The 19687-nt window shown below is 44.1% G+C and overlaps 1 protein-coding gene and 2 long non-coding RNA genes across 3 annotated transcripts in view; 1 reads left to right on the forward strand and 2 right to left on the reverse strand.

Moving 5' to 3' along the window:
• Positions 1-14461, forward strand: part of MYO5B (myosin VB) — a 207303-nt gene extending 192842 nt beyond the window's left edge. The window contains exons 27-39 of the mRNA XM_040421102.1: positions 406-465; positions 949-1185; positions 1395-1483; positions 3270-3468; positions 4401-4494; positions 4906-5049; positions 5165-5316; positions 6602-6691; positions 6827-6977; positions 8655-8943; positions 10857-11031; positions 12150-12230; positions 13641-14461. Of these exons, the coding sequence (XP_040277036.1) occupies positions 406-465; positions 949-1185; positions 1395-1483; positions 3270-3468; positions 4401-4494; positions 4906-5049; positions 5165-5316; positions 6602-6691; positions 6827-6977; positions 8655-8943; positions 10857-11031; positions 12150-12230; positions 13641-13793 (1914 nt within the window). The 3' untranslated portion in view covers positions 13794-14461. The remainder of the gene's footprint in view (positions 1-405; positions 466-948; positions 1186-1394; positions 1484-3269; positions 3469-4400; positions 4495-4905; positions 5050-5164; positions 5317-6601; positions 6692-6826; positions 6978-8654; positions 8944-10856; positions 11032-12149; positions 12231-13640) is intronic.
• On the reverse strand, positions 87-19617 carry LOC120992246. The gene is made up of 3 exons (XR_005776947.1): positions 18905-19617; positions 4039-4042; positions 87-96 (listed from the first exon to the last, which is right to left on the reverse strand). It is a non-coding gene; the product is annotated as an uncharacterized LOC120992246 (long non-coding RNA).
• On the reverse strand, positions 14902-17032 carry LOC120992245. Its single transcript, XR_005776946.1, has 2 exons — positions 16981-17032; positions 14902-16131 (listed from the first exon to the last, which is right to left on the reverse strand). It is a non-coding gene; the product is annotated as an uncharacterized LOC120992245 (long non-coding RNA).
• Positions 19618-19687: the final 70 nt, after the last annotated feature.

Consider the following 19687-nt stretch of genomic DNA (forward strand, 5'->3'; position numbering starts at 1 on the left):
TCACAACATCCTGATTAGCCCTTTAAATGGTTTTCCCAGGATCATAATATATCACCTATATATCACAGATCAGTAGAGCGGGAGGTCCCGTGTCTCCTGTTTGAATGGAAGGGCAATCGTGCACGTGCAGTGCCGCTCCAGTCAAAGTCTGCGGGACGGCTGAAGTTGGCTGAGTACAGCGCCGTTCTGTAGATAGCTGATAAGTTTGGATTCTAGGAAAACCCCTTTAAGATCTACTGAATAGATTGTGGAAGTTCCCAGACCCTGATGAAGGATTCCTAAAATGTAGAGGCTGCGGTTTCGAAAATAAGATGCAAATGTTCAACAGGCACAACTAGTCATTCTACCAATGTCTGTACTAATGTATTGTGCAGCCACGTGTAACGATACCCCCTATGTATCCAGGTCATTGAGACAGCGAAGGACACAGACCGCGACACTGACATCGCCTACAACAACCTGAAGGTAATGACCAGATACGCATTATTTAGGACGATAACTTCGTTTTTGCATCCAATTAAATGTTTCAACTATAACAGATCTTTTGGTGAATTGGGGGTGTACATATAGTATACAGTAGTAGTACATAGTATCAAAAGTATAGGTATTACTGTGTTCAATGGACAGGCATTTTCCTATAACCTACAGGATAGTTAAAAGGACTTTAATTAGTATCTACAGCTACTATGCAGACTTGTGCGTCTCCATGGTAACAGACAACAAACAAACTCTATGTAGTCTGATCCTGCAGTCATGTGTTACTCCCTTCCATCTACCCCTTCCTACAAGTTAAAAAGAAGAGGGGCAAAAGAGAGAGAGTCCGTTCACCTTTCAACAAGGAACGGTTGACTTTTCTTAGCAGCCTATGGTGGTGCAATGTGGTGGGGCACATACAGCGTTTGGGTTGGGAGGGAGCAACTAATGACCTGTATTTTACTGTTGTGACAGAGGCAAGAACTGGAGTCTGAAAACAAGAAGCTGAAGAACGAGTTGAATGAACTAAGAAAAGCCATCGCCGATTCAGCAGGCGACACAGACACCAATGAAGAACCCAGCGGCTACACCCTCCTCCTGAACCAACTGAAGTCCGCCCTTGAGGAGCTGGAGGTGCGGAAAGAAGAGGTCCTCATCCTCAGGACGCAGATCGTGAACTCCGCGCAGCCGAAAAATTCTGACAAGAGCACTGTAAGTGATGACTTTGTGGGGACACTTGGCGGGAGGCACCATTGCCGCTTGACTTTGATATCCAGTTCCTTGCATAGTTTAACCAAGAACACCCATGGTTTTTGATCTTCATGTTTGTAAAAATGTATTTCTGAAAGTACCGTAACTTCTGCAAAAATAGAGGTCAACTTAATTTCTTTCATTGGGGTCCCTCTGATTCTTTTATGCAGGATTCAGAAGCAAACTGGCCAAACAGCAACAAAGAGATGGAGCAAGATGACGCCATTGAGGCGTACCACGGTGTCTGCGAGACAAATAGGTAACATGAGATGCTAGGTCAGAGGCAAAAATACCACAATGTACCGGTATACCCAACCTGCGGTCCTCCAGCTGTTGTAAAACTACAACTCCCACGATGCCCTTCTGTAGACCGATAGCTGAAGGCTGTCCGGACATGCTGGGAGTTGTAGTTTTGCAACAGCTGGAGGGCTGCAGGTTGGGTCTATATGTAATCACAGGACTAAAGCTAAGTATATACTGTATTCTGTATCTATGTGAGCTTCTGGTGGGAGGGGCTTTGACAACTTTTACAATTACCTGTCTTCTGATCTTTACGTTCTTGTGTCGTCTTCCGCAATCTTTTTTCTCGATTCCTCTTCTCTATCCTTTATCTCTAGAAAGACTGAGGACTGGGGGTATCTGAACGAAGACGGTGAGCTGGGCCTGGCTTATCAAGGCTTAAAGCAAGTCGCCAGGTTGTCTGTCCCCTCCTTCTTCTCCTTTACTGCGTCTACTGCTTTTTCTTCTGTCATTCCAATGGTAGTCTTATAAGAAGATAAACGATTGATTAAAGGGGTCTTCCAAAAGTGTAATATTGATGGTCGGTCCACAGGATAGGTCATCAATATCTGATCAGTGGGGGGTCGGACTCCCAGCACCCCTGCCGATCAGAAGTTTGAAGATGGCACTGGCGCAGCCAAGTTTCTTTCAAGTGAATAAGGCTGCAATACCAAGCACAGTCACTATACAATATACTGGAAAGAAGGAAACAGGTCAGCACTTTACCTTGGTATTGCACGCTGCACGGGAGAGGAGCAACCTCCAATGTATCAAAGATAAAGGAATCCCAGCTGCTGTGTCTTTGTGAATAAGCCTCTTTTTATTTTCTCAAAGTAGAATGTCCTACAACCAGGACCGGTTTCGGCATACAAGCTTTTCTCAACAGATACATCCAAAACAGAAAAATCAAGCTATATATAACATATAGTACCGCCCATCTAGGGACGTCTCCACCCATTCTAATGTGTGGTATTCAATTAATGATCAATCAAACTGATTAAACAAGGTGAGACAAAGTAACATATAACTTTTCTGTTTTGGATGTATCTGTTGAGAAAAGCTTGTATGCCGAAACCGGTCCTGGTTGTAGGACATTCTACTTTGAGAAAATAAAAAGAGGCTTATTCACAAAGACACAGCAGCTGGGATTCCTTTATCACTATACAATATACGGAGCTGTGCTTGGTATGTGGAGAAGAGGCTGCAGCCCTCAAAACAGCCTCACAGCCTCTTCAAACAGCTGCCGGACCCCAACCGATCACACCCTGATGACCTATCCTGAGGATAGGTTCCACTTTTCACCTCTTTACCAGCTGCAAATTTTCTCCATAGACTCTAATGCAACATCGCCCCAGTCAATACGCTGAGAAAGTTCCATTTAGCACATCTAGAATAAAGCTTAAAGCCAAAATGAGAAGGCATTTCTTTTCACCAGCTGTAACTCTAGCTGAAATCCTGTTCTAATTAATTTCTTAAATGGAAAGAATATTCTAGCTTCCTGCAGTCACCACTAGGGGGGGCTTAAGACATAACTGCATACTGTTATACACTGACACCCTGATAGTATGCAGTAAGCTCCCCCTAGTGGTGACTTCAAGCATCTAAAATGTAATACTGTATTTAACTCACTGTCTATGCAGGCCACTTTGTATTAGATAAAATGAGCTTTGTATGCAAGCACAATTCAAAGAGTCTTTTGGCCTAAGACCACACATTTTTGGGTGGACATATAATTTGTGAACGGCATTGTGTTCTTCATCCCACAGACTCCTGGAGGCCCAGCTTCAGTCCCAGAGCCAGCAGCATGACGATGAGGTGGAGGCGCTGTCCGATCAGATTGAAGCACTGAAGGAAGAGCTGGATAAACAACAGCAGGTTCTGTTCCAGGCCATACAGCTGTCCCCAGAGGCGCAGGTGGAATTTGGGCTACAGCAGGAAATTACACGTCTCACCAATGAGAATCTGGTCAGTGATTAGTCATATGCAATTCAGTGTTCTCGCACTAATGCAAAGCATTAGCATAGAAGCAGGTAGAATTACTGAGGTATGGGGCACTATGTGCCTCAATACTTGATAATGACTTATCCAGTAGAATAGTATAGCCCATGATGATGTATAAGTCCTGTGTAATGTCTCCATGGCCTAAATGAAACATGGCATCAGTCAGATCATATAATTGCTGACAGTCACTAAGCAGCAGTGTTACATGACATACATGTGCTGGGTCAGCACATGGGACACAATCTTGTGATAACTAAACAGGACTAGTGGTGGAATCATGATTTTATTGCAGTTATTACAGTAACTACATTACTGTGTGTATTTACATGGCTGCCTGTCTCTAGGTGGTGTTGTAAAATGGCTGCCTGTCTCTAGGTGATGTCATGTTTTTAATAAAATTTTGTGTTAAAAATAAAATAAAAAACACAGACACAGATCTGCTTCTACACAGACATGACTGCTTCCCAGTACTCTACTATTCACCTGTTAGATACCTGGACAATTAACTGAAAACCAGGTCACCTGACTGACCACCATGCTTAGTCCTATCCAGCTCTCCTGTGTATAAATTTAACAGGACTAAAATTGGCTGTACCATTTGCTGTATGGATATCATAAAGGTCTGAGAGCAAAATATTACATAGATGTATATTACAAGATTGTTCAACATCCTGTTCTCTGCATAAATAAATGCAATTATTAAAACCAGGCTACCTCTTTAAAGTTGGATATCTTATCACAGACAACCACTTTAAATGTGGTCACCTGATCGGGGCTTGGACCCCCGCTGAAGTTATTTCCTGCTTATTCTCCACTCGCTGCGGTTTATATCTCCATTTGTGAATATAAGGGCTGGTGAACGAGTAACAAATGTTAAATGTCAAATCTCTCATCAGGACCTGAAAGAAGTGCTGGAGAAGTCGGAGAAGAATGAGAAGAAACTGAAGAAACAACTGAAGCTTTATCTGAAGAAAGTCCAAGAATCTGAAGGTAATGTGCACGGGGTCGATGCTCTACGATAATATGTTTGCCTTGATAACCAATTTTATCGCTCCAGAAATATTATTAACTTTTTTATCAAATAAATATTATTTACTTTTTTGTGTGTTACTTTACAAGTTGTCCTCCCGTTTTGTGTATACAGCTCTTATGCAGACCTATGTGTATAGTCTGATGCTACAGGTGTTATTCTCCATTTGTCTCCTCATTCTTGATAACCAGCGAAGCATAATTTAGCAAGAAGTAAGTCACAGACAGAAGGGAGTATGGCTGCAGGGTCAGACTACACAAGGGTTTGTTTGTTGTCTGTTGCCATGGAGCTTTTGGGCAGAAGTCTAAGCAGAAGGATCTCCAGAGACGTCCGTGACCCTACAAACCATATATATTCCTTTTGTTGTGCAGGAGCGGCAGACATCATTCAGCCGGAGAGGAGGCAGTCTGAACTGACCAGACAGGTGACGGTGCAGCGCATCGAGAAGGATTTCCAAGGAATGTTGGAGTATTACAAGGAGGAAGAGCCTCTCCTCATCAGGAACCTCATTTCAGGTCAGAAGCTGAGATATGAGGAGCTGTCTGGTGGGGTCCTCACGCTATATACTGTTGTCTGCTGACAGGAAGAAAGCCACAGAGAAAACGGTCTCAATTTCTTTTCCTCTCTCAGATCTGAAGCCGCAGTTGATATCTACGGGTGTGCCCTGCCTGCCTGCCTACATCCTCTTCATGTGTATCCGACACGCAGACTACGTAAACGACGACCAGAAGGTTCACTCCCTCCTCACCTCCACCATCAATGGCATAAAGAAAGTACTGAAGGTACAGTCATAGCGGTACATTATCTGTAACAGCGCTCTGTAACAACCTACATTATACTTCAGAGCTGAATTCATAATTCTGAAAGCTGTCATCAGAAACCATCAACAAGCTTCTCGGACACACCTCTTACATTTTAACTGAGGTCTTTGTGAATGGAGCCAAGCTGTAATTCCGACCTGTTTTAGGGCTCTTTCACACTTGCGTTCTTGTCTTCCGGCATAGAGTTCCGTCGTCGGGGCTCTATGCCGGAAGAATCCTGATCAGGATTATCCTAATGCATTCTGAATGGAGAGAAATCCGTTCAGGATGCATCAGGATGTCTTCAGTTCCGGAACGGAACGTTTTTTGGCCGGAGAAAATACCGCAGCATGCTGCGCTTTTTGCTCCGGCCAAAAATCCGGAACACTTGCCGCAAGGCCGGATCCGGAATTAATGCCCATTGAAAGGCATTGATCCGGATCCGGCCTTAAGCTAAACGTCGTTTCGGCGCATTGCCGGAGCCGACATTTAGCTTTTTCAGAGTGGTTACCATGGCTGCCAAGACGCTAAAGTCCTGGCAGCCATGGTAAAGTGTAGTGGGGAGCGGGGGAGCAGTGTACTTACCGTCTGTGCGGCTCCCGGGGCGCTTCAGAGTGACGTCAGGGCGCCCCAAGCGCATGGATCATGTGATCACATGGATCACGTCATCCATGCGCATGGGGCGCTCTGACGTCACTCTGGAGCGCCCCGGGAGCCGCACGGACTGTAAGTATACCGCTCCCCCGCTTCCCCGCTCCTACTATGGCAACCAGGACTTTAATAGTGTCCCGGCTGCCATAGTAACACTGAACGCATTTGGAAGACGGTTCCGTCTTCAAATGCTTTCAGTACACTTGCGTTTTTCCGGATCCGGCGTGTAATTCCGGCAAGTGGAGTACACGCCGGATCCGGACAACGCAAGTGTGAAAGAGGCCTTAGCCAATACTTGTTTTCCCCAGAAAATAATCCTTCAGGGTCATCTTTTTCTAGAAATCTGTATCGTGCCATTCTTCTGTTACTCCTCTCGGAAATGCATGAATAGACAACTCAGTGTTACTATTCCTTCATCCCTAGACATTCAGATTCTTTCAGCACTCAGGGTCTGAGTGTATAGGAGCATGGCCCCTTGGAAAAGGGGAATGGTAACAGCCAGTTGTAAATTTTATATATACATTTCCAAGCATAATAACAGAGGAATTGCACAGATTTTTCGGACAACCGGTAGAACATCTTATAATATAATACTGTTGCTCTTTATTGTTGACAGAAACACAACGATGATTTCCAGATGACGTCTTTCTGGCTGTCAAACTCCAGCCGTATCCTTCACTGTCTGAAGCAGTACAGCGGGGACGAGGTGAGTAGTGGTCTCTTTAGACTGTTCCATGGGGTCTCACAGGTTCTGGAGTTAATAATTATACGGCAGTCGTGGTTACCATACAGTATACAGTCACACCTATGCCGTATCACACCTGGGCCCTTGTTTTTCCAGGGTTTTATGACGAGCAACTCTTCCAAGCAGAACGAGCATTGCCTCCGCAACTTCGACCTCACAGAGTATCGCCAGGTCCTCAGTGACTTGTCCATCCAGATCTACCAGCAGCTCATAAAGATTGCCGAAGGCCTATTGCAGCCAATGATAGGTAAGATAATGTGGCCCCTAGATTGCCTCTAAGTACTAAGGACTGGAGCACAACCAGACAGCGCTGGAGCCAGATTGCTCTGAAATTCACCTCGTCACGGGCTCAGAATGCTTCTTTGCCTCTTTCACTCATGCTTTACACTGCAGTTCTGTTCATATTGGTTGCAATGTATGACCCTCAGCTTAGCAGGAGTTTAGTGCTATAGGCAGCTGTTGGTACACTGTCCTACTGGAGCATTCGAGGCATCTGAAAAAACACTTTAGCTTATTGGAAGGAGTGATGAATGGACTGCCCTTCAGGTCCATGAGTGCCGTGTAGAATAATTCTGCAATGTAATACTCCATTGATCCCCTTAGATTCCCCTTTCTATTCTAGAATTTAAAAAAATAGTGCAGCACTTTACTTTGTCCCTGCTGAGAGAGAGAAACCTTGATTGATAGATGATTAGATAAATAAATAGGAAGTAGATAGATAGATAAAATGTAGATTAATCAGGAAGCACAGCTATAGAAAAAAGTAACTGGAGTGCCAGCGGCTGAAAGGCGATCCCTCAACCCCAAAAAATGAATGTATGTTTATTTACCCGGTATAATGCGACTACTGCTTGAGAATAGTCCCACTGAGAGGACTGAAACATTGCATTATATCGGGTAAATAAACGTACATTAACAGAAGTGCAGCGGAATTTGTTTATTTTTGGATCGATAGATAGATATAGATGGATGATAGGTAATTAGATACATAGATATTAGTTATAGATCGATAGATATAATTAGATAGACATAGATACATATTTCATAGATAGATAGTTGAATATTTTACCTAAACAGGTAATTACTAATCATCTGTATGTCTGTAAATAGAACTAGCTAACAAAGTCCTGTGATCACTGCAGCATCTGCAACAAATCCAGCTCACAGTCTCTACAATTTGATAGGATCTGGCTGTTGCACAGGGGAGGGTGGAGGTGAAGAACTTGGGATGTCGGCCAGCAGACGTGTAGACAGAGTGACTGTAACATGGATTTAACTCAATGTTGTAACATTGAGGATATTGATGACCTCCTGTCGTTGAATTAGAGTACTTTCACACTTGCGTTAAAGTTTTCCGGTATTGAGTTCCGTCCTCGGGACTCATTACTGGAAAATAACTGATCAGTTTTATCCTAATGCATTCTGAATGGAAAGCATTCCGTTCAGGATGCATCAGTTCAGTCCCTCTTACGTTTTTTGGCCGGAGAAAATATCGCAACATGCTGCAGTTTTCTCTTCGGCCAAAAATCCTGAACAAATGCCGGATCCGGCCTTAATTTCCATTGAAACGGATCCAGTTTTGCTGTCTGCGCATGTGCGGACCTTTATAAATGTTATCTGTCTCCAAAATGCATCCGTTTGCGTCCGGATTGCCGGATCCGGCAGACAGTTCCGGCGACAGAACTGCCTGCCAGAATCCTCTGCTGCAAGTGTGAAAGTACCCTTAGGTGAAGTATAGCTTGCGGTTCTTCTGTGGACCAGTAATATAGAAGGCTCACACATACATGACCGCCTAGTTATAGCCACACGGAATACGTCCACTGAGGAGTTGCAGTTGTCCTGGTTGCCCCCGGTATAACCGTCTATATATGTGACTGTTGTAGGATCCTGGGGTTGCAGACAGTTTCTTTGTCTTCCTTTGTAGTTTCTGCCATGTTGGAAAATGAGAGCATCCAGGGTCTGTCAGGGGTGAAGCCGACTGGTTATCGGAAGAGATCGTCCAGCATGGTGGACGGAGGTGACAACTCGTACAGCCTGGAAGCTGTGATCCGTCAGCTGAACCTCTTCAACAACATCATGTGTGAGCACGGCCTGGACCCCGAGATCATACAGCAAGTCTTCAAACAGCTTTTATACATGATCAATGCCGTCTCCCTGAACAACCTCCTGCTGAGGAAGGACGTCTGCTCCTGGAGCACCGGCATGCAGCTCAGGTAATGATGGCCGACAGCCAAGATCTCAGCCGGGACGAGCCGCGTTCCCTACACAGATCCCACCATGTGTACAATCCTCTGTCCATAGGCAGCCTGAACCGATGTAAATCAAGTGCAATCAAAGTGTTCCTCCTTCCTAATACACTTTGTGTTACAATTCCTCACTATTATCAAGATGTCTGCTTGCTGTCAGTGAATGGAACATTCTTGCTTGTATCCGGGGGCTAAAAACCCATACAGACCTAATACTTCTCTCAGCTGCGAGAAGTTGCTACAGTGATATCCAGTCTAGGCAATCCTCTGTGAGCTAAATACATCAGCAGTGTAAAAGTTTTCCCTGTTCTGATAGTTTTGCTACAATGTATCAGTGCAGGTAAAATGTATCAAGTTGGGGTCCAGTCGGTTCAGCTCACAGAGGATTTTCTAGACTGGATACAATAACCAGTTTTAGGCCTTTACAGGTTTTCAGTCTCTGTATGTGCATCGAGCTGTGGCAGAGGATGGGAGTGGTAGTGGCTCTGATGAGATGTTGTGTCACAACAGGCCAGAAGTAAAAATCTCAAACTCTTTTTATTTAGTGCAAAATATAACTTGAATGGCACTAACAGTCACTTTTGGAAATAGATGTCCACAATATTATACAGGCTTGGTGTTTGGCCTGGAAGAGGTCTAGGTGATAGGTGTCTGAGCCGTAGTCGCTTACCTGCAGCAGGGTCTGTAAAGCTGTGATTTCACTGATCACACTGCTGTCTTTGTTTCCACTGTAGCTTTTTGGAAAGCAGGCTTCTTGATTCCAATAATCTCCCTGGAGTGAGGGTCTCACAGGAGAACTGGTTAAGGTCCCTTGGAGTAGGAGCTCTGACATTTGCTTCCTCCACTCCTTCTGGACTCAAACTTCCCCTCCTGGCAGGAAGCAGCACCAGCCCACTCCCACCAAGAGCGGAGGAACAGGGTGATTAGCCCTGTTCCTATCAACCATTGCCAACCATACCTCAACTGTTGGAATCTATGGCAGAACATAAAACCTAATCCATCATAACACTACGTATAACACAACTACCCCCAGGTCTGGGTTACTGCATATGTAATCAAGAGTATGCCCATTTGTTGACAGCAAGCAGAGTCGATTAGCAAGTGAAACACAAAGTATATTGGGAAATGGTAGAAGTTTTTATTATATGATGATTAACATAAAACCCGGCCCTCCTTCACAGGTCAGTTCACCGTTTACAGTCAAATCTCGTTTTTGCCTTGAATCTTGGCAAATCATTACTGCAGTTTGAAAGGTATTACACAGCACCACCTGGTGGCTAGAAGCTGAACAGCATCTGACTGTGTATTTAAAGTTTAAGAACAAAAATAGTTGAACCAAAAAAAATGTGAAACAGTGGTGGATGTTAAGACTGGACGTGTTTGTGTCTCCCAGTTCCATAGATCTGAATAACTTCACGTTAATCATTGTCTATGCTACGAAAATGATTCGTTCCAAACTTCTAAGCAATGGAAATTGGCTGCATTAGCCTGAATATTAATCATCTGGGCTTCAAAGGTGCAATAAAGGTCATATTAGAGGAAGGGAAAAACAGGCGATTGCCCAGGACCCACCACGAGGGGGGCTCCACTTCCACCCCAGACCCTCCCAGCAGCAAAACATTCACTGCCATATATTTCCTATAGATGGCGCTACGTTCAGCTCTGATTACTGCAAAGTAAAAGAAAAATCTAGTAGCTCAGGATGCATGTATATAGCTTCACGAAGAGCTTACCGCTTACATTTTGCGACGCTTATCTCTTGTGGAAAATGATCATTTCTTGGGGGAAGGGGGGTGAGAATCGTATCGGTCAGTGGCCTTCTGGTGCCTGGTGTATTCAGTTTCTGGATGGTGTCTCATATCTTATGGTGTCTGTTGCAGGTATAACATCAGTCAGCTGGAGGAGTGGCTTCGGGGGAAGAACCTGCACAACAGCGGAGCCGCCCAGACCATGGAGCCGCTGATCCATGCAGCACAACTCCTGCAGCTGAAGAAGAAGACGCAGGAGGATTCGGAGGCCATCTGCTCCCTGTGCACTGCTCTCACCACGCAGCAGGTGAGGAGGTGGGGGGGGATCACCGGTGATGGCGATTACCTCCGGCCACCACTCGTGCAATAATAACTGTTCGTAACGATAAATTCTGCAGTTTTAATAGACTTTGTGTATCCATTTCTCATGGTTTCAAGATCTCTGATTGCTGCCAGTGAATTGGAACCTTCTGGAGCTGAGGATGGATGCATGGCTCTTTAGAGGACACCTCTATGATGACTGTACTGTAACGAGCCCTGCACCCGCGTGATCATTCCGCCATTTTTTATGGCTTCAATGTATCTGAACTAAAAAAGGTGAAGCAGCTTTGAAAATCACATGAATTAAGCATTTCCTGCTATCTTGTGTATACAGCTCCTTTGCAGTCCTATGCGCTTCCATGGTTACAGACTACAAACGAGCCCCTGTGTAGTCTGATCTGGAAGTCAGGTGTCACTCCTCGTATTCCTTCTTGTTGATGGCCTGTAGATGGCAGCAGAGGGGACAGACAGCACAGACTACACTGGGTCTGTTCCCATGGAGTCATATAGGTCTGCCTAGGAGCTGTAGACACAAAACGGCAGCAGATTTTTAATCAAAGTTGTTCCGCTTTTTTAATTTAGATGTGTTGGATCAAAAAAGAAATGAGTTAAAAAAAATCTACATTCCCATCTCAGACACTGATGGTGTATCGCTAGGATAGATAGGTGGAAGTCCCACCTCTGGGACCCACTAGTAACTGCAGAAGTAAAGGGAGACCATCTGAGCATGAGAAGCCACCCTCCGTTCACCACTATGGGAGCTACGAAAATAGATGAGCATGCTTGCCCGCCTATTTTCAGAGCTCCTATAGCCATGAATGGAGAGGAGAGCATGCCACGCATGCGCGGTGAGCTCTCCTTCACTTTAGAGGGCCCTGTTCTGGACATAGGTGCTGGTCCCACCTTTGAGATCCGCTCCTATCTGACATTGATGTCATATCCTAGCGATACGCCATCAGCGTCTGAGATGGAAACACCTCTTTAATGCCGATTGATGTTTATCCCAAGAAGCAACAAACCAGATCCGTGCTGACTCTTTACGGTGTATTGTGCGTGTCCTCGACCAGACCTGAACTCCTAATTTTTTTTTTATTCCCGTAACAGATAGTAAAAATTCTGAACCTGTACACACCGGTCAATGAGTTTGAGGAACGCGTGACGGTCGCTTTTATTAGAAGTATTCAGGTGAGTCGTAAATCTCGGGGCATAAGATTCATCTTATAGATAACAGGGGAGGCAAGGATCGGACCTGTTGGATTTCATCATGCAGAGATGAGCAGCTGTCAGGTAGGTTGAGGGGTAGATTGCCGTCACATGTATATGGCCAGCCTTGGACTGACTCTTGTGATGATTGAAGCCACCACTCCCTCACAGAAGAGCCTCGAGGCCAAACTACACAGAAAAATATATATTCAACCAGTGACGCTGCTTTGAGTGTCTCAGTGCTAATATAAATATGCTAATGAGAATAGATGGTGGCCCCTCCCCTCCGTCACTCTTGTCAGCCAATAAGCAGTGCAGTATATATAGCCCTTACCAGTCTTCAAGAAGTGCCCCTTTTATTTAACTCTTAAAGGGGTATTTCAGTTTTTGCAAAGATGGTGTTAGATTTGTAAGGGGTTAAATGTCATTTGAAGGGGTTGACTCCCAGGAAATCCCTTTTATATGAAAGCCCAAGACTCCCAAGAAACAACTGATTTCGCCAGGAGACATTCCCTGTAAATTCCCTGCAGCAGCCACTACTGGTGAGATGTAGTATTACATGATGCTGCTTGTTAGTGGTTCTCTGCTGTGGTTATACAGGGGGGTCCTGGGACCCCTGATAGTGCATATGGCAAGAGTCTTTCTCATCTATCATGGGGTGGGCCTGTTCTTTTTATGCCCGCCATATGCTCCTAGTTTTCACCAGATTGATGGGAATACAGAAGCAGACCTAAAACTGTCCCCATGCCTGAGGTGCCCTAGCTGCATCCTGGATTTCTTTAAAGTGTACCAGAGTTTTCTAAAATGTTTGCATAATGGCTGTGTTTCTTTTGTACAATCATAACTGTGAGGGAAAGTCTTTGGGCTTCCCTAATGTTTCTTTCAGCCATATTATTCCCTGCTTCAGCTGCACAGCTAGATGCATTTCACTCAGAAGCGGGTACATATACCTTCTGTGAAATCTGCCAGCATTATACTGCTGTGACGTCCTTTCCCTTAATTCCCACTATATTTATTTAGCACTGGAGCTCACAGAACAGATAAGGAGGGGGAGATCACACTTACAGACAAAAATGACGCCCCTATAGTCTTCAAAAGTTCTGTAGAAGCAGTTATTTTATGAGCCTCACGATCTCAGCTAGTTCTGTGTGCTTTTATTGTGTAAAAAAAAAAAGGATTTGATACATATGCAAATTAACCAGAGATGAGTCCTGACCCTGAGCACACAGAGCTATGGGGACTGGATATTGCGGATGTGCTAGCGGCCATCTAGCAACCCATGTCCTCAGCTCTATACACAAAATCCCGGTGACAGGTTCCTTTTAAGAATTAATTTTGTTTCTTTTAATTTATTTTTTTATATATCAAAAATTTTATACTTTTTATTTTCAGGCCCAGTTACAGGACCGAAAAGACCCTCCCCAGCTGCTGCTAGACTCCAAGTACATGTTCCCAGTTTTATTCCCCTTTAACCCGTCATTAATCACCATGGACACTATTCATATACCCGACATCCTCAACCTCAACTTCCTCAACAAAGTTTGAAAAGACAATTTTTATTTTTATCAAAATTCTAATCCAAGGAAAAAAAAAAAATATAGATATGAAAAATCCCAGGACCAAGACACCACATCCTAAGGAAGAGGAAAAAAAAAAAAGTCTGACTCTCCGCAGATGCTGATTTTATTTTATTTTATTCTTTTGCAAAGAAAATGTAACTATTTTTTATTTTAAAGAAAGAAAATCCTGTAAAAACAATAGAAAATGTTTACACTTTGCTGTGATCCTGGAAGGAGACACTTCTGTTTTTATAAGTAACCTCCGGAGTCGGCCTCACTGTTTCAAATCAGAGACTATAAATGGACGGTCCACTGCTCTGCTCTTTGTACCGCTCGATGTTAGGCTGTCATGTGGCGATATTATTTATGGGAGGCAGGACAGTATTTCTGGTGACACAGAATTAAATTATCCGAGATTTTGATGTAAATATATATTAGAGATTTAACGTAACAGTCACAGATGTAGCAGAGCTGTTTATCGTTTTGCCGCAACTCATGGTGAGAACACAACGTTATCTGTGCGTACACATTATCATCTACAGCATTATGTTAAAGGGGTTGTCCCACAAAAAATATTCTACATTTTTCAAACCAGCACCTGGATCGGAATACTTTTTGTAATTGCATGTAATTAAAAATTTTGTATGGACACTGAAATCTGTACAGCGCCACCTGCTGTCTGCTCTTTTCCTAATTTCTCTGTCCTGCTCACTGAGATGGAAGCACATGCTCAGTTCCATCCTTCAACTGCCCCCAGCTGCAGCAGAAAGAACACACCCCTGAGAAAGTGCATGCCCCCTGGGCCGCCAGCTTGATATAAGTCTAGCAGAGCAATGAATGAGGAGATCTCTAGATCCACGCGAGGTACAGGGCTGGGTCTACGTTTGTTAGAAAGAGATTGTCGTGTAGTAAATTTTAATTTTTTACATTGATTATGGGATAACCCCTTTAAAGCTGTTGTCCGCTTTAGAACATCCATTTTCATGTAACTTAGTAGGGAATTCTGAGTTAAAGGGAATCTGTGAGTAGTTTTGACCATGTGAAACTGCAGACAGCACTAGCGAGGGGGCTGAGGAGAGCAGTATAAACATACCTTTTGTAGAGCTGTTCTCATCAGGAGTAGTGTGAATATGAAGTTTTTTTTTGCCGGGTTCTGCTCCTGCAAGTGCCCAGGAGGCGGAGCTTCACTGGGAAGTGCTCTCTGCAATGAACTGCTTCCCAGCCCCTCTCCTCTGAGTGACAGCTGTTATGGTCTTCTGGTTGGATGCTACACCTCAGAACAGAGGGGGAGGAGCCATGAAGCTACTTAGTTCAGACAGCACTTCACAGTGAAGGCCCTGCTCGGGGCATTTGCAGGAGCAAAATCTGTAAGCATAAAACTTCATATTCACACTACTCCTGATAATAAAAGCTCCACAAAAGGTATGTTTAACTGCTCTCCCCAGTCTGTAATATTGCTGCCAGCCGTGTAGCCTGGTGAAAACTGCTGACAGACTCAGGGGTCCTCTGTCCAGAATCCTCACCTCTTGGCCTTACACCAGATACTAAAAGCGTCTCTTACTCTGGAGGACCTGCCCTGTCCTGCATTACACAGACAACACATTAATATGAACGAGCACTGTGTGTAATGCTTCATTTCGTCTGTGGTGGCACTGCAGGGAAAATAAACATTTACTGCTGGGTTTCCCCACAGATTACAGAAAAGTGCTAAGAGCTAGAGCAAGAGGACACTTTGTGATCAAGTGATCCTTCAAACAAGTAGGAATTGTCCAAAGAGGCAGAATTTTTGCAACCATTTTCATTACTCCAATGCATCTAAAAAGGAGCAACTTTTCAATGATCTTGATATTACCATTTTGTATATACAACTTGTAACCCACTGTGTTTCCATGGTTACAGACTACAAACATACCCTGTGTGTAGTCTGATCCTGTAGTCATACTGCATTGCTTCTGCTCCCTTTTCTTGATAACCTACAGAAAGTAGGAGAGATATGGAAGAGATGTCATCAGGTTCAGGCTACACGTGGTTTGATTGTAGTCTAATAGGTCTGCATGGAAGCTGTATAAAAAAATGGAAGGCTATTTGCAAAGTTACTCCATTTTTTTTCCCACAGTATTGGAGCAATAAAAATTATTGTAAAATTGTACATATGTGCTCCAGAGAGGAATTACCTGTGTGGGAGAGGAAGTATTTGTCTGTGACAGGAAGTAGTTTTGTGTGGGACAGGAAGTAGCTGTGTGGGACAGGAAGTAGCTGTCTGGTGGCTATCTTTGTCAGACATATAGGGGAAGATTTATCAAACTGGTGTAAAGTAGAACTGGCTTAGTTGCCCATAGCAACTTGAGGAGAGGAATAGAAATAAAGTTGCGGCACTCACCGAAATGTATCAAAGGTGTCTTTTATTGTGGCTTCCTCAACAGGTAGCAGAAAGGATCCGGGGCGGACACATAGTTGCAAGCAGCGACGGCCGTTTCGCGCGCTAAAACGCGCTTCCTCAGGCCACTGATTACGTCAATGCGCATACGTGCGCTTTATACGAAGTGGGTAGGGGGACGGCCGACGCCGTCAGCAAGTATCTCACTCCCACGGATGTGACGTGATGAAAATACATGCAAAACAACAGGTAGGATTTCAATCCAATGGTTAATTGAGCCAAAAACAAATAAGGAAAACATACAGAGGAAGGACGAATATTACAGTGTACATATAAGGCAAGCGGCAAAATCACTTCTCTGTATCGGGATTAAGATGGAACGGCTGGCCTGGGCTACGGTAGTAAATTGGAATTCCTTGATATGGACCAAGGTCCACGATATATATATAAGGCCTAATCAAATCGGCAAAATGTATTTATAAAAAAGACAGAGGGAAAGGACTTGCTTCTACATGGGAAAGACAAGTCGCAAAAAATCCCTCCAAACATGGGCGCATGGAGTTTTACAAAAATACAGACATGTCATTTCTATCATTCATTCCTACCGCATGCATGGCCTCCGTGCGCATAATCCACCTTGTCTCCCTCTGCAGGAGCAGGCGATGCCGGTCGCCACCCCGAGGGATGGGGCGGACATGTTCTATGCCCGCAAAGGAGAGGCAACGTGGATACGCGTCGTGGGCCGTGCGGACATGTTCAATGAGGCGTGGACTGCCTCTGCCTGATCGAATAGAACCTTAGTTGCCCATAGCGACCGATCAGATTCCACTTTTCATTTTCCAAAGGACCATGAAAAATGAAAGCTGGAACCTGATTGGTCGCTATGGGCAACTAAGTCAGTTCTACTTTACACCAGTTTGATAAATTTCGCCCATTAGCTCTCATTGAGCTGCCTTTCCTATAACTTGGAGCCTCCTCCACCCTCCCTCTCTCAGCTTTTTTTTTTCGAGTAGTGATAGTGAGAGAACCCTCCCCGATTCCTCACACTGGGCGGAGACCTACTGGATTCAATCTCTACCATCATGGCGGATGTGTCAGACACATCAGAGCCTTCACCCTCGTAGCCCATGAGGTTACAAAAATTTGGGTTAATTTATTTTAAAAATTAAAAAACAAGGAATGCTGAAAAATATAATTCAGCAGTCGGGGAGGAAGTAGCTAACTTCTCAGATGGAATCACTTTGAACAGAAATTCGTTTTGAAAGGGAATGAGTAGGAGACTCAGACCTCGAACAGTTTGTGCTGGAAATACATGTTAAATGGCAAATTTATCTCTGTTACATCTGTACACGTGTGAAAGTGTCACCTCTGTATTGTGTAGAATAGCATCGGGCCTACTATAATATACTGTATTATATAATTGTCTATAGGCAGCCTAGGTGGGCGAGACATTTCCTTGGACCTGAGCGGTGACTACTGTTCTTCATGCTATGAGATGCTGATACTGGAAAAATCCCTTGTGAGATATCAAGAATTATCAAACCCTTGTGCAGCCCAATCTTTGTCTGTCTCTAGATAAAAAAAAAATGGAAAACTCTTTGGACTGGATCACTAGATACCCCCTCCTCCACTTTCCTTGGAAGAAGACTATAGTCTCAGTTTTAGGGACCAGGGTGTCATAACGGTGCCTCCTGCAACCCTGCTCCAAGCACGATACTCAAGTGGAGCATGACTACTGGTTCTTGGTTATGGAATCCATTTTAGCAGCTAGAAAATAGGGTTGCCACCTTCAAGCTGGCTAAAAATGGGGTGTAGCTTCATGTGAAGACCTTTTCTTATCTAAGATACCTGGGGTCCAGGGTAGTGAGAGGGTTTATGCCAACATCCCCCTAGTGTTTTAATGTCTGTAAAGGATTAATTCCAGCTTCCCTGTTGGTCTAGGTACTGAAGGGGTAAATACCAAAATCTCTTGTGGTGTAGGGCACCAAAGTGGTTAATGTAGGCAACCCCGGTGGGCTAGGGCAGGAATGGGGTAAGTGTAGACATACATAGTGCTGTCATTTTGTGAAAGAGTTAATGTCAGCATCCCTGGTGGTCTAGAGCAGGGAAGGGGTTAGGGTAATCATCCCTGGTGGTCTAGGGCAGTAAGGGGGTGATATCTTCATCTCTTGTGGTCTAGGGCGGTAATGGGTTAATATCGGCATCCTTGGTGGTCTACAGCAGGAAAGGGTTTAACATAAGCATCTCAGGGGGTGAACCAGTTGTGGCTGTAGATTGACTTTAAAGGGCAAATCCATCCAAAATATAAGTTTTTGATTATAGAGATGTCTCAATAGATCACATCATGGAGTCTTTAAATACCCAAACCCCTTTGGCACCTCTTGGAGAAGCTGTTGAAAAGATTTGAAGGTTTTAGGGAGGCCCCTTCATTCTGCAAATTGTCGGTGGTCCAGAGTCATGGACTACATCGGTTATCTTCTGACACATATCTAGACACTTCCCCTCTAAATACTACCGACCGATCACTTGCAGTCCTGTACAGAATTAAGCACTTCACTTTCTTTCATGCCATCAACCTGAAGTGGTCCACAGATCTCCCCTGGTACTGGTGATAGAAATTCTATTTCTGATGCGATTTTACTTTTATATGAATCTTTAGAATAACTTTTGACAGTTACTATATGCCCAGATGATGTATTTCTTCAGAACTAGATGACTACCCAGTGACCCAATGGGAGGGATTTATCAGTGGGCACATATGCCATTCTCGACCACCATGTCTAATGGGACCCTGCCGCTCATTTTGAATCGTGTGTTGGAACAGCTTCATGGTCGCACCCAGTGCAACACATATACTGTGCCCATTGTGTCCAGAACATGCCAAACATGATGGATTGTAGCAAGGTCCAACTTCAACCTTGTCTGTGGATTTCCACTGAAGTATGGGTTTATCTCTTATTGTAGGTGTCCCTGGTGGTCTACAGCAGTGAAGGGATTAATGAAAATCCCTGGTGGTCTACAGCAGTGAAGGGATTAATGTACATCCCTGGTGGTCAAGGGCAGTGAAGGGATTAATGTACATCCCTGGTGGTCAAGGGCAGTGAAGGGATTAATGTACATCCCTGGTGGTCTTGTGTGGTAAAAGAGTTAATGTCTATTTACACAAAAGTAGCTTTCTGCGCCAAAACTAACTGTCCGGATTGTGGTGGAGCACCCATTTTTAATCAGCGTGGCCATACCGTCATATTGTACCCTGTGAGTAGCTGAGATCTGTTTTCACACTGTGTGTTACTATGTGAATCTTGTGTTCAGGCAGGGATATCACGAGGCGTCCTCTATGTACAATGCACTGTAATCTACACGAGGAAATGTATATAATGTCCCCATGTCTTATAAGGAGCAGGAATGCACAGGATGTAAAAGGACAAATAAATTCTCTATGTTTTATGCATAAAGCTTGGAATGATTTGTGTATTTCCATCTACAGACAAACAGAATGTAAT

The sequence above is a fragment of the Bufo bufo genome, chromosome 2 (genome assembly GCF_905171765.1).
Source record: "Bufo bufo chromosome 2, aBufBuf1.1, whole genome shotgun sequence".
In the NCBI taxonomy this organism is placed as follows: Eukaryota; Metazoa; Chordata; class Amphibia; order Anura; family Bufonidae; genus Bufo; species Bufo bufo.